Source organism: Panicum virgatum, chromosome 3K, assembly GCF_016808335.1.
Source record: "Panicum virgatum strain AP13 chromosome 3K, P.virgatum_v5, whole genome shotgun sequence".
In the NCBI taxonomy this organism is placed as follows: Eukaryota; Viridiplantae; Streptophyta; class Magnoliopsida; order Poales; family Poaceae; genus Panicum; species Panicum virgatum.
The window spans coordinates 1,837,801-1,852,501 of NC_053138.1; the positions used below are offsets into that span (position 1 = coordinate 1,837,801).

Here is a 14,701-nt window from a genome sequence, read left to right on the forward strand (position 1 = left end):
CCATGGAGACGAGCAAGAGATGAACCGAAACCAGCTATCAGCCCCTACCTGGCGCGCCAAATGTCGTGGTGTGGCAAACCACAGCCGGGTGGCGGAATGCACCCGCCTAAGCCCAGAGGGTGAGTACTCGGGGGTTAGCTAGCGACTAGTTCGATCTTGCTCAAGAACACGAAGAACACGATGAGCACAGCAGGTTTAGAGTGGTTCGGGCCGCCGGAGCGTAATACACTACGTCCACTGTGTGCCGTATTGCTTGAGTCTGGGTGAGCTTGGAACTGAGCCCAGCGTGTGTCCGTATGTGCTCTGAATGGCTTGTTGTGTACAGCGAGCGCTACCCTTTTATATCTCAAGGGAGGCGCGTACATGGCCGTTGGGTCCCCGATAGGTGGGCCCAACCGATGCAGTAACAGTAACATATTGTTCATACATTATGGCGTTGCAGACGAAGGAGATCATACTCCTGGATTTCCTTGCCCGCTCCAGGAATCCCCCGTTCTTCATATCCAGGCGCTGTCTTGTCGGAGCGGCGCCAGGCGTAGCTAGCGGCGTCGCTTGCCACATAGCTGAACGTGCCGTGTAGCTTGCGGCGTAGCCGACATGATGGAAAAGTGTCGTGCCGTCGTATCCAATTAATGCGGCAGAGGGGCTCTGCGCGGGTGCGGCACAGGCGGCTGCACTGTGTACCTTGATAATACGCGGTCCACGGCGAGGCCTGACAAAGACTGCCGCGCGTGCCGTGGCGGCAGAGCACCTCTGAACCACCCGCATTGAATGCGGTGGGTGGGCGAGCCTTCCAGCGGAAGACTCGCGCCCGAGCCCGTGTCCGCGCCTGCGGGACACGTGGCGGCTCCGGACCCCCCGGGTGGTATGTTGGTTCTACCGCGTGGGAGGTCCGGACGGACGTGGGAGGTCTCGGGCCCTTATGGGGGGCCCTTATGGGGGGTCCGAGGCCTCGGCTGTCAGCTCGGAACTTCCCTTCCTCAGGGACACGTGGCGTCTCCGAACCCGTCCCCAGGCGGGGAGCGGGTCCGGGGCCGTAGGCCCGGTGAGGTAAGGGCCTGACCCGTGGGGCCCGGCTGCTCCACCTCTTATGGCGTTAGTCGCGGATGACCATGCGAGTCCTGCCTTGCTGCAGTAGGAGTGGGTATCCCTCCTACAGGTACCGACAAAAAGGGACAAAAATTCAAGGGGCATCAAGTATGTCTTTACAACAGGAACCATATATATCATCCTGCACCAAGCATTGCCTCCCGTCCGATGAGACGTCTTGATTCCTGACCATGGCAGGAATCATTATTTGCCGAGTCAGTAAAAAAGGATTTTGACTTATTTCACGATCTTGTATAACCACAACTGCAGAATCCACCCGTATGGCTATTTCCGAATAATTAAACTAGTGACTATAGGCTATAGCTTCGCCTTAGCTGACTCTGCCTCTCGCAATTGAGCGTACATATCTGAGATTTCTTTTGCAAAGTATGCCTTAGCTTGCGGTCTTTTGACCTAAAAAAGCATTGAGATGGAGTGCATCAGAATTTTAGTATTGAAACCTCCTGTAACAGAAGCCAATGGGCTTACCTTGAACGTTGGGGTGAGGAGACCATTTTCCAATGTGAATGGTTCAGCAACAAGGGTAACAGCTTTTGCAAATTCAAAACCTCTTAGCTGGTAAAATATGCATAAACAAGTCAATAATAAGAAGGCACGTCGATAACAGACAATCCACTTTCTTTCAGATGGGTCACAACTGAAGAAATATACCTGAGCTTCCTTTCCAATGGAATCCATGTCAGCCAGGACAGTGGCTCTTGCTCTAGGATCAGCACAGAGCTGTCGTAAGTCCTCGTACTGCATGTTAGAAAGAGCATTTAGGAAGTAAACAGGATTTATAAATATATACCTTCTATCTGTGGCTCTGTTTTAAAAAGAGACGAGTGTTTCCTGTCAGGTAAACCGTTTAAAAGCCCAGATGATGACGCAGTGGTAAGAACCTAAGCTGGAAATGCAACATCCTAATATTCCACAGCATCCCAAAAATTTATGCTCCGTTTACATTTCTAAATTGGATCAGTGTGGAAACTGTGTTTTTAGTAGGAGACAAATGCAATTAAGACATCTTTACCTGAATTCCTTCTGATGCAGCCCAAGCCTTCAACACCTCAGGTTCAACTGCTACAATGGCAACTAGGGAAGAGTTGAAACTATCACCTGCATCCAAATTAACAGCTTTAGGTATACATGACAGTAGTCAATGGTTTGAGCTCATACCGATTCATGAATATTATTACCATATACAAAGCATTGAGCAATGAACTTGCACTTGGCATAGACATTCTCGATCTTCTCTGGAGCTATGTACTCTCCTTGAGCTAATTTGAAAATGTTCTTTTTCCTTGAGCCCAGAAAAGTATAAAACAATTAGCAACTCAGGAGAAAACTTCAGGCCAAATAGAGTTTAATTCAATTATATTTAGTGTAGGAAAGTAGGATGCATATAATGTGGTCGATGTATTGCATCGAGCCCCTTGGGCAGTATATATAGAGTACAGAGACTTGGGGGGTAAGGCACCTCCCCGATACATATGGCAGTCCGGGATTACATATCCTAACCTACCAAATATACTCTAACATTTAGTTAAGCAGCATAGGAAGAATTACCAGAAAGAGAATAGATAATTATTCACATCAATTACAGAGCATCATGGATGGCCAAGACCAGGTTTGATGCTACGATAATGGAGCAAGATTGTACTGTTATTTTGTGCATTATCCATTGTGGTTTGCTCTTTTATTCGTAAGGATGAAAATCTGCTATTACTTTTAACATGCATTTGGAAAACATTACCAGTAAACAATGCAGCCATATTATCAATTAGTAAATTGCCTTATGCTGCTAAAGTGGCATGAGTTGCACATTATACCAGGTCTAAGCAATCACTGCATGACACCAGCACTAATCACATGCTGGAACGTTTGCACACAGATGAATGTGCTTTAAATCCCACCCAAATACCAAACAAGAAGATTACTATTAATTGATTTGGAATTTGAATGGTTGAAAACTTAGAAAATCTAAACAGATGGTTGAGGCTTCCACTTGATTCATTTGGCTAATTTTTTCAAAGTTTTAGACACATCAATCTAAATGAAAGGACATCCACACAAATATTTGCAAGTCTAAAGAAATTTTGGAATACCAAAGAGTACATCATTCAGATTTACCTATCTATAATTTTTAAACGCCCTCCAGGCAGCCATAAACCTATGTCTCCGGTGTGTAACCAACCATCTTCATCAATGACCTCTCTTCTGCAGTTTTTCAAATGCATTTTATTTAGCTCACTGAAAAATAATATAGAATTGTAAATAGAAGTGAAGGGTAGCAAGTTACGTTTGAACTTCATCTTTATAATAGCCACGGAAAATTATGGGTCCCCTAGCACAGATTTCTCCACGAGGATATGGTTGATCCTCAGAAGTATAATTCATTTCTGGGACATCCACAAGTTTAACCTCTGCACAAGAAAAAAGGATTTGATTAGAAAGCAATAGCAATACAAAAGGACAAACTTCATGCAGCCTTGGAGATAGAATATTAACTTAAGTTGTGTCAAGAGAAATAATATCAGTACATGAGAGCCAACCTAATTTTCTTTCTGAAGAACATCAGATCAAAATGCACTATTGGAATTTGCTAAGTGGACAGCCATATTGAGAACAATAATAACCCTTGATTGATAAACTGTAAAATAACGACAACTCAGAGTCTCAGAACATAAGTTTCTTCAGTGCAGCTATTTCATGATGGCGTTCCTAATTTTGTTGTAGTATGTACTGTTAATATACTGAGTTGAATTCATAGAATTTTCTGCCAACATAAGCGTAAGTTTTACATAAACAAATATTATTATATCCCTGGAAATCCAAACACAGAGCTTTACCGCAAGCAGGGTTTGGGGATCCAACATGACCAATTAACTTATCGCCAATATCCATTGTAGAGATGACACAAGATGTCTCTGTCATTCCATAGCCTTCAAAAATTTCACCACCAAAGCATCTATAAGAAATCAAACAATATTTACTATTAGTAAAGCAAATTTCCAAATAACCATCATACGGCACCAAGAGAGATCAAAAGAAGTCAGCTTACATCCTTAAGAATTCCATGACATCTGATGACAATGGAGAAGCACCTGAAGACATGAGTCTCACTCGTCCACCAAGCCTAGCTTTTATTTTGTTAAACACCAACCTATCCCACATTGGCGACGGATTTCGTCCTAATTATACAAAGTATAGAGGTAATACTTTATTATACATTAGGAGATGAAATTTTGATCAAATCATGGCATGAAAACGTAAAATTTGCATCTTTTAGTACATAACATTCAGTTAAATTAAAAAATAGACTAATGACAAGTGTTGAAAGGGCCTACATGTTAACTTTTAAGTGGTAGAAGAAACTAATGTTTGAAACAGTTGGAGGATAGGTTTAAAAGACATAGGAAAAGTATTTTCAACTTCAAGGGAAAGAGCCTTCAAAAAAGTAATATCCAAATAACAAACAGTATGGGGACTGCTTTAATAAACTTCATACCGTTCTTACCATTAAGAATTGCTTGCCTCTTGGCATTGTATGCAGTATGAAACAGTCTTTCTTTCAGCCCACCAGATTCCTTCACAGCATTTGTAATTCTGTAAATAGGCATCTAGCTAGTTAGCAATACCAAAAAGGAAGAAATAATAACCTCATTGAAGATATGACTAGAAACATGGTTCAAAAACCATTTACAATAATCTGCTGTTTAGATTTCCTGCATGCATCCACTTATCTTTAAGCTTGTCATTTGTATAGCTGCCCTTAGTTTTCAAAAGCTTAAACCTAGTTTCATTTTGGGCACTTGTTTTCCAGTAAGATATGTGATGATTACTTTCAATACAAGTAGAGACCTCGTATGGTCTTGTGTCTTAGTAGTTTGCCAGACCTTGGCTCTGAGTCAGTAACAAGTCAATCGATGATCCAATCCCAGCCCCAGCCCCAGTCCCATTTCATTTCTTTTTCTTTTTTCTTTCATCTCAAAATGGCAACTAACCAGCTGATTACTGCCTGGATTTGAAACCCAAGAGGTCACAAAGTACAAAAATAATATCTAAATACTGGTATAGTTGTATTACGCTGCATAAATTCTGTTATATAACCGAGGAACACTTGAGAATATTGTTGGTCTCAAAGCAGCCAGATCATCCATCAGCTTCAAATTATCCTGGAAATTAACATAGCGTACTAATCAAAAAGATGGAAAAAACAGCCATAATTGAAGGTAAAAGATTACCGTGACATGTAACAATAAGTTTTGTACCAGTACCACATTATGTATCAACTTGTGTGTATTGCAGAAAGCCCAAGAAGGCAGAACATAAAAGAGGTAGAAGCACAAGAAATGACTAGAGAAGAAACTAGCAACACCTATGCAGAATAATGAAAATGCGTCAAATGCACATTGCACTGGAAGTCCTATACTCCTTTGCCTACCGATGTGCAAGCACTTGTAAAACCAGTTAATTTCTGAATCCATATAAAAAATTGTAATACCAATTGTGCAGTTCTTCAAGCAAACAGAAAAGCAACGTACTGTAAGGCTATCATCCTAAATAGTTTCAGATATGCATACCCCTTGGTAAAATCCAATGGCAACACCATAGTGAAGCAACGCAACCTGGTTAGCTCTCTCGTAGATGTGAGCCAAGGGTAAATAAGAAATATAGCTGAGGAGGGCAGTAGAAAAATGTATCGTCAAGAATAATTTCTTGCCAGTAGAAAAATTCTAGAGTGAATGTAGAATCCTTACACATCAGAGGGGTAAAATTTAATTCCCAGGCTTGACCCTGCTACATTTGCGATTAAGTTCTCATGAGAAAGAACAGCTCCCTGGTAATATATTGGCATCCAACATCACAGGTTTGAAATGCAGAAGTAGAATAGATTTACTGATGGAGCAACAGACAAATCATAATTAGATGGATGGATGACTTACCTTTGGAGTACCTGTGGTACCACTTGTGTAACAAATAGTAGCAACGCCATCAGGTTTTGGAGGTCGGAAAGGTTGAGGGCTCGTCTTTCCCTAAATTAAACATCAGAAAGAATTCATAAAACAGCTGAAGATAACATATAGCCAGAAGTGAGCATATTGAGGTGCTAATATTTTTATCTAAATATAAAACGCCAAGACGTCTTTCTAAACTGAACTTGTGGCAAAAGAAATAACTGCTTTGGAAATGCACCTGATAATCAACATAAAAATAAAATATAAGACAATATGTCCAGCATGCACACACTCTCCACCAATAAGCATTGAACAGTTGGAAGATAACACAACTTGAACAAAAAGACATTTACTGGTGAGTAAGCTTGTCCATATGCTCTCATGTGCATTGCATCCGAAACAGTAAAATATAAACGTAACATCACGGTCATGCCATGCTAATATTCATACACTGAAACAGACATTTAGCATGTCAGTTTACTATAAAGTATCAGCTAGTGATTCAATTTTACATTCTAGCTAAGACCAATTTTCAACCAAAACAAAACACTGTCTCATGCGGTTTCACATATAAATGCGTGTAACATAAATGCGGACTAGATGGCATATCAAGGTATGAATCCATTTAGCACATTTTTTACAAAAAAAAAAGGAACAAATTAAGCAGGAGCAAACAGAAATAGAGGGAAAAAAATAATTACAGATTGCTTATAGTGAAGTTGACTTAGCCAATTAAAGATCAATGTCACTGCCAATGGATATTGGCATATATCACGTTTCTTAAGGTACAAATAAGTAATATTCATTTAACTGCAATTATGCAGCTTGTTAGAAGTGAATTATAAAGTGAAAACATCTATGTAGTGTTTAAAACAGTTCAGCGTAAACAGAATTGTTTATAGTATAAAAGCTCGAGGCTCATTTGAAGACCCACCTGATTGTGTAGAGTGGTGTAAGTTATAGTTTGCACTCCAGTATTTGCAGGTGTGAGTGGAATCTTAACATCTTCTCCACCAACTACCTAAACAAAAGAAGTTACAAAATAAAAGGAAGAGTACAACTTAAAGATATGGATGTTAAATTGTTAATTGCGAATGGTTCAGACTTACCACTATAAGCCGAACACATGGCATGTGGGTTATAAAGCTTAACAGCTGCATTCAATAAAGAAAATCAATAGGTAGGAAAATAGGAAACTGAATGTTCTTATATTTCAGAGAATATATCTACAATTTCAATTGAACAATAATAGACATAAAACGATTTATTGTTTTAAACAAGAATAAAAGTATGAATTTAGTAATCACAAAAAAGTTCACTGTAGTGCATGCAGCTCCAATTTCAGGATCAGACCCCAACACCCACCACGATAAGCGTGCACACACATGGATAGGGTCCAAAAGCATGATGTATCCATTAGGAACCGTAGTATCCAAGATTTTTGACATTGCCAAGCATCTTAAGACGAGCAATTTTCATGTTTACAATAAGAATAGCCTAGCTTCCTGGGAATAACTTGCCAGTTCAACCTAACTAGTTGGAACTGGTATGACCAGAGGCAAGCATCTCCATTAGTTGTTTAGGTTAAACTTTAAATAGATTATAGGTGATGGTAATTATCTAATGCTGAACAAGGTGTAAGCTTACAGTGCTTAGTGTTTGAGGCACACAGAAAATAACTTCTATTGTTGCATGGTTCACAATGAATTGAACTGCATCTGGACCTGCAGGAAAGTACAATACACAAAACGGTCACTAGATGAATCATGATGTCAAAGAGTCCTGGGAAAATCTGTGATTTGAACCTACCAAGGGTGTCATAAAGTGGCACAGATACATATGAGTATGCAGCACAAGCATGATCAACTATGATCCATTCAGGTCTGTTTATAAAATACAGACCAATGCGTGCACCCTGAATCCCAGTTAAACAAGTTATTATTATTAAAGTAAGTTCAAAAAAATCGCCACCCTACACTGTAGGTGCTGTGTGTTGATAGAAAAAAAAATGGACAGTTGCCTGTTAAAACTCACTTCAAGTATTCCACAGTGAATGAGACCAGAACCTATTGCAGTCCTGCTTGTACTTGCTTCCCCATATGTCATCCATTTGTAACTGGAAAATTATTTGACGCTTTAAAGAGTGAAACAAGGCAGGTAAAAATACTAAAGGAGATAATACAGCATGCATCCAGTATCCATTCTTTAGCTCCTTACTCTCCAACAGTTCCGTCTTCGCGGATTCTTGTTCCCAGGTATCGACAATCCCTAAACATCTCAACTGCATACCTGTCAATTTCAGATATCATAGACCATCACGTCTGAGAGATTATTACAAGTACTTAAATTTGAATATTGGCATTATAATAAAAGAAAAGGAGCGCGCCTTCCAGATAACTTCTTCATAGGTTTTAACGAGAATCAATGCTGGGCACAAGTCCAAAAACAGAAGTAATAAGGAAGTAAAGAGCTAGCATTGATTAGGTTGCATGTCCAAGAGAGATGGTGAGGATTCTTACACAAAATTATCATGCAGCGTTCCGATATCTGGATTTTCAGGAAACCTATTTATCAACCTAAGAGGTGACCGTGCAGATCTGCAAGATGGGAATAACAATTAACTATGATCCACCGGACAATAAAAAAAAACAGCATATAACATTATAGATAGCCTGCCTACCTGTACACATTCCACTTTCCAGTTTGCAACTTCTCAGGGAGAACCACACTGTAACCCTGCACTGAAAAGATGGTAGAGCAAATTAGTAATGATAGTTTGTTTAAATTGGTCAACTCAAACATGCATAGTTGGAATGGAGAAAGCATCGGCTGGTGCCGGCTGGGCAACAAGTCATCAGGAAAAAAAAGGAGCAGAAGCAATCAAGGTGTGGATGCCAATGTTGACACGTTTCAGGGTAGATTCATACGACTGGCATTGACAAACAGATACAGAAGTATAGTTTATAAAATGTATGTGCATATACATACACTTAGAAAGTGAAACTGCAGCACCTACTCTGATCAGGTCGTGGGGAGGAGTACCAGATCATGCTGCCCCTCACAGTTGAGGCGAATTGCCCAAGCGACGATTATGGGCTGACAGTGCTGTGTTATTTTCGTTCAGAGATACTCAGTACTAGCCTAGAAGAAGAGATGGAGCAAGGCAAAGGCATTGTAACTGGCTACTCTGGACCTCCCCGTTCTGAGCTTTGCAAGTCCCATCGAATCGAACCCGAACTCCCAGTGCCGCCACGCGGGAGCGCCGACGTTCGCGCCTACGTGTATGTGTATGAGCAGGCAATAAACAGGGGAGAGGAGTCGAGGACGGACCATGGGCGTACTCGCCGGCGGTGGGGTTGGCGTCGAGGCCGCTGCCCGCGGCGGGCGCCGGCGGGCTGAGGTGGGCGGAGACCGCGCGGATGCGGCGCCGGGCGGCGTCCATTGGGGGTTGCTCCTGATCCTGCTGCGGCGCCATTGCTGTCCTCTCCTCTCCTGCCGTGCGGCGTCTCTGTCGTTGGCGTTGCGTGGTGGGAAGGTGGGGAGACGAACTGCCCGAGGCGCAGGACGGTTTGTCTGGACTGGCGTGCCGCCGCGGGAGAGCTATCGTATCGTCTCGTCCCAACTCCCAAGAGTTGAGAGAGCTGAGAGACCGAGGCCGTGGGGGACCCGCCGCGGGCGGGTGTTTAATTTAATCACCGGATTTGGACACCAGGATAAACGAAGGGCAGATTCGCCTTTCCAAAGCTTTTTTTTGGATGGAGGCGTTTGGGGAGCACGGGCACGGCGATTAGATTAATTAATTAATCTTACGATATCTGGGCCGGCCGGCTTGCTGTTGCTTGCGTGGGCGTGCCGTCGTGGCCGCGCCGGCATGGCACGGCACGGCACGGCACGGCAACCCAAGTTCGGCGGTGTGGAAAGGTTTGCGGACTTGCCGATGCGGCCGGTTTGCTGCCGCGTGCTGCCGCAAGCAGCAGTCTCGTCGCCTCTTCTCAACTTGCAACGGAAGATGACAGCGATGGTGGTTTGCTTGCTGCTGCCTGGATGTTTACAAATGGAGCGTGAACGGTTGATTGTCTGATGGATGCCAATCAGTCACCGAGTTTGTTGCCCGGTGGTGGACCGTGAAAGCTCACGCCACCGACCATATGCTTCTTTCTTAGTTTCTTCTCACGTACAATCGCATACAAAACCACACACGCGCCATCGTGATTTATCGATTTGTACTATGCATGTAATCACCGTGGCATTTTTATTCTTTTGCAAAACAAAAGTCTCGTTGATCCGGCCCCAAGCTTTCGTGGCCGTCAATCTTGTGTAGAGGTGGCCAGGAAAAATGCTTGGCATCGTCTAAAAGGAAGGGAGGGAAAACTGCCTGACTTACACGTGGGCCCTAATTCGGGCGGACCCACTTTCATAGAGATACGTACACCCCCTATCTCTTGGAATCCGGCGGCAATCCCACCCCAACTCCAGCAAGGTTGCATACGCCGCCGCCGACCAACCATCCGCTCGCCGCCGACCAACGCTCCAGCCTCTGACGCCCAGTGCGGCCGTGCCTCTGCCCTGCCCGACCATCACGGTTCACGAGTCACGACAGCATATTCTCTCGCGCGTTCGGCACCACCGGCGACCGCACCGACAACCGCGGCAGTTCAAGACCGAGATCGCGCGAGGCTTCAGCCATGGCGAGCGCGGATCTGCTACGGAGGGAGGAGGAGTTCTACTCTTCCCTCTTCGATTCCGCTAAAGGTAGCCCCTCTACCAGAAAACTCTCTAGATGGCGATGTTGGTTTTGCCCCCAAATCGAGCAAATGGGGCAAACTTTCCTGAAATTTTGGGTGTAATGGACGCAGGCGACGGCGCTCGGTCACGTTCACAGTTGATTGAGAGGAAGATTGAAGCCCTCGAGGACATGGCCACCAAGGTGAGAAAGCTCATCCGAATGGGTGCTGCTTTTCTACCTCTTGCTACTCTCTTTTGTTTGTCTGTGGTGGATGATTCAGTCCAATCGACGGGCATCTCTTGTCAGTCTTGTGATCACAAGTAAAAATGAAAATGTGCAAAGAAAAATAGCATCTTTTTGTTGTAGTGTCTAGTGGAATAAAATTCTGATGTACTATGAAACATTTTATGAAAGCAGGTTGATGGTTTCCACATTACAATATTATACACAGGTCAGTAACCGGAGATCACGTAGATGGATGAATGGCCGCTTGCTGATTGAACTTGTCCCACGGCTTCATGTTGAGGAAATCAAAGGCCTCTTTGCTCCTCCACCATGGGGTAAACTCCAAATGCTACTTGACTTTTTCTTTTAACATGATTTTTCTTGATTTTGCAGTTCAGTACTTCAACTATTTTTCGTAACTGGTTTTGGTTGCACCATGTAAATGTATGCCAGAAAAGCTCTGACTGTGTTGACAAAATCATATAAAGACAGTATTTTCTCTTAAAGCATGTTTTTTTTATAAGTGATGCAGTTTTGAAATTTATGGACATATGCTCGTTTCTCTTCTATTTTTAGATCATATGTTTTCATTTTGAAATGCTCATGCGGAGTTGCTCTTCCATTCAGCATAGGCATCAAATGCATTATCTTTATTTACCTGTGTATAATTTGGAAAATCTCATCTCCATATTATGATGATTATGTAGGTGAGGAACTGCCCTTGTCAGCATTCTGCAGGACAAGTGTTGGTGAATGGGATGCCTTCAGGAGCATTGACATGGATGTTGAGGTATGTAGTGTGTTAGTGACTATCTTGCTAGCGACATGTTGTTCGTCATTGCACGGTCAGTCGTTTATGGATCTGTTATATTTGCATTTTTTTTCTTATTTGTAGGCAAGATTGATGCAACACATGAAAATATCATCGGAAAAAACAAGGACTCATATAGACGAAGATGAAGCGATTGCGCTGAATGCTTGGCGCCGTATAGATTGCCAAACAAGAGAATCTATAAAGAGAAATTTCCTACCCGATCTTCTTGAAATATATGAAGTACTACCTTTGTTCCTTTAGTTTAACTTTATTAGTTTATTTTTCCACAAAACCAAGTTCATTCTCACCCCCCCCCCTAAAAAAGTAATCATGTTTGGAGTTCTATTTATTGGAGTGATTAAAATGGATTCAGGATTTTGACTAGTTTTTCTTGTAAAGAAGACATCTGTATTTGTACTTCTATCTGCTATTTAGAGCACATGTAGATAATGCATCATACTACTTCTAGTTTGTTATCTAATTCAAGGCTCAAAAGGTTTAAGTGAAGTATATGAAATAAAATATATTTATAGCTTAGTAGTAATTGTGAAGTTTCCAGTGTCAACAGTTTCACAGTATAGCACTATGCTTGTAAAAAGCTCAGATGACTATTACAACCAGTTGGGCGGTGCCTAGGATTTGTCAGAAAATTACGTTGGAAAAGAACGTTGTACTGTGGGTTTATTATCGGCAACTGCTTTGCTTGAAACCTTGTGTTTACATTTACAGGCTTCAAACCCGAACCAATGCTTGATAAGTGATTTTTTTTGCCACCTCACCAGAATCTGGAAAAGAGTTCTTTTCACTTAGAAACATGATTTCATCACTTCGTTTATGTAACTTGCACTGACATTTCTTCCAGCACATTTGGCTCAGCTTGTCAGTTGCTTACTTTGCTAGCTTCTTCACTTTCATGTTTGAAGGAACAAGTTAGGGCCTTCATTGAAGATGCTAGTGATAAAGATGTGCTTGTGCTGAATGTCCAGGACCCATTTCAGAGGCTGCTTCTGCATGGTGTCTGTGAGGTGAATATGTTCCCAACTCGACCAGTTTCCTCTGGAAGAATTTACTTCCTCACTTTAATGTGCTTGTTGGTAGTCTTAATCACGGCTTGTCTACATGCAGTTCTATAATGTAACCTCAAAAACCACAAGCAGTGCAAGAGATGGGAAGCCGTGGAAGACAACCACCATCAAGAAGAGGCCGGGCACGGGTATTCCTTCCAGAATCACATTAGTGAGCTTCCTGAGGATGAAGAAGACCGGGTCCCAACATTAGTCGCGTGAGGACCGGAGGCTCCTGCGCCCAGATCTGGCTGGGTGTGTACTAATGCATCTTAACATTGCTCAAGAAGGAAAACTTTGTTGCTTTATATGTTCCGTTTAGGTGTAGGCAAGTAGGCAACTGTAAGTTATCCAGATTTACATTTGAAACACATTGCAAAGCCTGTGATGGCTCACTAGCAATCAGTGCACAGTTGCACTATATTTTGAATCCATGACATATGAGCCTTGCACTTAACATTCATTCAGTAGAACGTATGAAGTACGCTACAAACCCAGTGCCAGTGCCGTTTTGCTAGGTAGAAATGTAGAATACCACCAACTGTGTGTGTTGATCATCTTAGCAGCAACGGTGTGCATTGTGCTGCTGCTACATTACAACAGCTCTAGTTTGAGATTGTCGTTTCTTGTTTAGTTTTGATTGAAGCGAAGATAATCAGAATCACGCTTTCGATTCCACCTCTTTGGGACAGAAAGAAAACCCATTAAGCTTCTGGTTGCTAATCAATTTAGGTGCCCTGGAACACACAGGCATCCTTGTCATCTTTCTGCTTGAGAGCTAGTCCTCTCGCACCGGCCTGATCAGCTACTGATAGCTAATTGAGTAAAATGCACTGTTGGTCCTTAAACTAGTGAGAGTGTGTCAAGTAGGTCCACGAACTCCGAAAGTGCAGATTTGACCCCCTAATCTAATTAAGTGTGTCACTGGAATGTGTCAAGTAGGTCCACGAACTCCGAAAGTGCAGATTTGACACCCTAATCTAATTAAGTGTGTCACTGAAGGTCCAAAACCCCTTTGACCGGGTCTGACCGCCTACGTGGCATGCTGACTGGGCAATGACATGGACCTGACATGTGGGACCTGTCAGCAGAGTCAACGACCCCACCTGTCATAGGGACAGAAGGGGGCGGCGCTTTGACTGGCAAGAAGCTCGCCGTCGCCGTCGGTGCGGCGCTTGGCGGCGCAGCCTCCTGGACCTCGCCTGCGCGCGGCGGCCCTGCTCGAGGGCGGCGCTCGCTAGCCGCGCCGCTGGAACGAGCGAGGCAGGGCCTGGCCGCGCAGGGCGTCGGCGCGGCCGTCCCGGCTGGCCCGTCGCGACGCCGCAGCCCCTCACACATGTGCGTGTAGTCGCAGCCTCGCCGGCCTTGCGCGCCGCCGCTTTCGCTGCCCCTGCGCACCGTCAATCCGGGGAGGCGCGGACATCACCTTCGACGTCGGCGGGCGAGCGTTCCATCATTGGCTGGGCGCTTCCTCGTCGTCCTCGGCGCCCCTGCTCGCCGCCGCGGCGCGAACCCGAGCACCGCTACTTGCCGGCGCAGGCGCGGAAAAAGGCGCCGCTTCGCTCCTGCTCCGGCTCGCGCGGCGGGAAGGAGCATCGTCGTGTGGCGGCCGCAGCAGAATAGGGCTACGGCCAGGTGCGACGACGCCCCGCGTCGGCTGCAATGGCGCTCGACAGTCCAGTCGGTCCGGCGATGATTTCCATGGGGAAAGGGGTGAAAACGCAAGAGGGGGTCACCTGGATTCAATCCCGCGTGTTGGTTGGGGCGGAGGGTGGCTGGAGCGGGCTGGGCACGTGAGCTCGAGCTCGAGCTCGGCTCGGTG

The 14,701-nt window shown here is 44.1% G+C and overlaps 2 protein-coding genes across 4 annotated transcripts; one reads left to right on the forward strand and one right to left on the reverse strand.

The window, feature by feature from the left end:
• Positions 1-1,182: 1,182 nt before the first annotated feature.
• On the reverse strand, positions 1,183-9,643 carry LOC120696687 (long chain acyl-CoA synthetase 6, peroxisomal-like). 2 transcript variants are annotated; one of them, XM_039979665.1, is made up of 23 exons: positions 9,381-9,643; positions 8,731-8,791; positions 8,570-8,647; positions 8,268-8,339; positions 8,085-8,166; positions 7,860-7,965; positions 7,698-7,774; positions 7,160-7,204; positions 6,985-7,071; positions 6,039-6,128; positions 5,853-5,932; positions 5,676-5,769; positions 5,179-5,267; positions 4,610-4,698; positions 4,154-4,283; positions 3,942-4,060; positions 3,392-3,515; positions 3,223-3,309; positions 2,289-2,392; positions 2,123-2,208; positions 1,762-1,848; positions 1,579-1,665; positions 1,183-1,503 (listed from the first exon to the last, which is right to left on the reverse strand). In XM_039979665.1, the coding sequence occupies exons 1-23, from the start codon at positions 9,523-9,525 to the stop codon at positions 1,408-1,410; spliced, it is 2,115 nt and encodes a 704-aa protein (XP_039835599.1). In that variant the 5' UTR covers positions 9,526-9,643; the 3' UTR covers positions 1,183-1,407. The 2 variants fall into 2 exon arrangements, with proteins under 2 accessions (XP_039835599.1, XP_039835600.1); XM_039979666.1 differs by having other exon boundaries at positions 8,731-8,786; positions 9,381-9,507.
• Positions 9,644-10,358: 715 nt separating this feature from the next.
• LOC120696688 lies at positions 10,359-13,313 on the forward strand. 2 transcript variants are annotated; one of them, XM_039979668.1, is made up of 7 exons: positions 10,359-10,802; positions 10,907-10,977; positions 11,194-11,336; positions 11,709-11,791; positions 11,897-12,055; positions 12,739-12,840; positions 12,941-13,313. In XM_039979668.1, the coding sequence occupies exons 3-7, from the start codon at positions 11,198-11,200 to the stop codon at positions 13,091-13,093; spliced, it is 636 nt and encodes a 211-aa protein (XP_039835602.1). In that variant the 5' UTR covers positions 10,359-10,802; positions 10,907-10,977; positions 11,194-11,197; the 3' UTR covers positions 13,094-13,313. The 2 variants fall into 2 exon arrangements, with proteins under 2 accessions (XP_039835602.1, XP_039835601.1); XM_039979667.1 differs by having other exon boundaries at positions 10,477-10,802; positions 11,228-11,336.
• The last annotated feature ends 1,388 nt before the right edge of the window (positions 13,314-14,701 follow it).

Excerpts from the sequence above, each read along its gene's own strand:
- LOC120696687 (XM_039979665.1), bottom strand. The coding sequence starts at position 9,525 with ATGGCGCCGCAGCAGGATCAGGAGCAACCCCCAATGGACGCCGCCCGG. Across the intron at positions 8,340-8,569 it reads ACGCTGCATGATAATTTTGT|GTATGCAGTTGAGATGTTTA; the intron begins GTAAGAATCCTC and ends TGAAATTGACAG. Across the intron at positions 7,966-8,084 it reads TTCACTGTGGAATACTTGAA|GGTGCACGCATTGGTCTGTA; the intron begins GTGAGTTTTAAC and ends ACTGGGATTCAG.
- LOC120696688 (XM_039979667.1), top strand. The coding sequence starts at position 10,736 with ATGGCGAGCGCGGATCTGCTACGGAGGGAGGAGGAGTTCTACTCTTCC. Across the intron at positions 10,803-10,906 it reads CCTCTTCGATTCCGCTAAAG|GCGACGGCGCTCGGTCACGT; the intron begins GTAGCCCCTCTA and ends TAATGGACGCAG. Across the intron at positions 12,056-12,738 it reads ATCTTCTTGAAATATATGAA|GAACAAGTTAGGGCCTTCAT; the intron begins GTACTACCTTTG and ends TCATGTTTGAAG.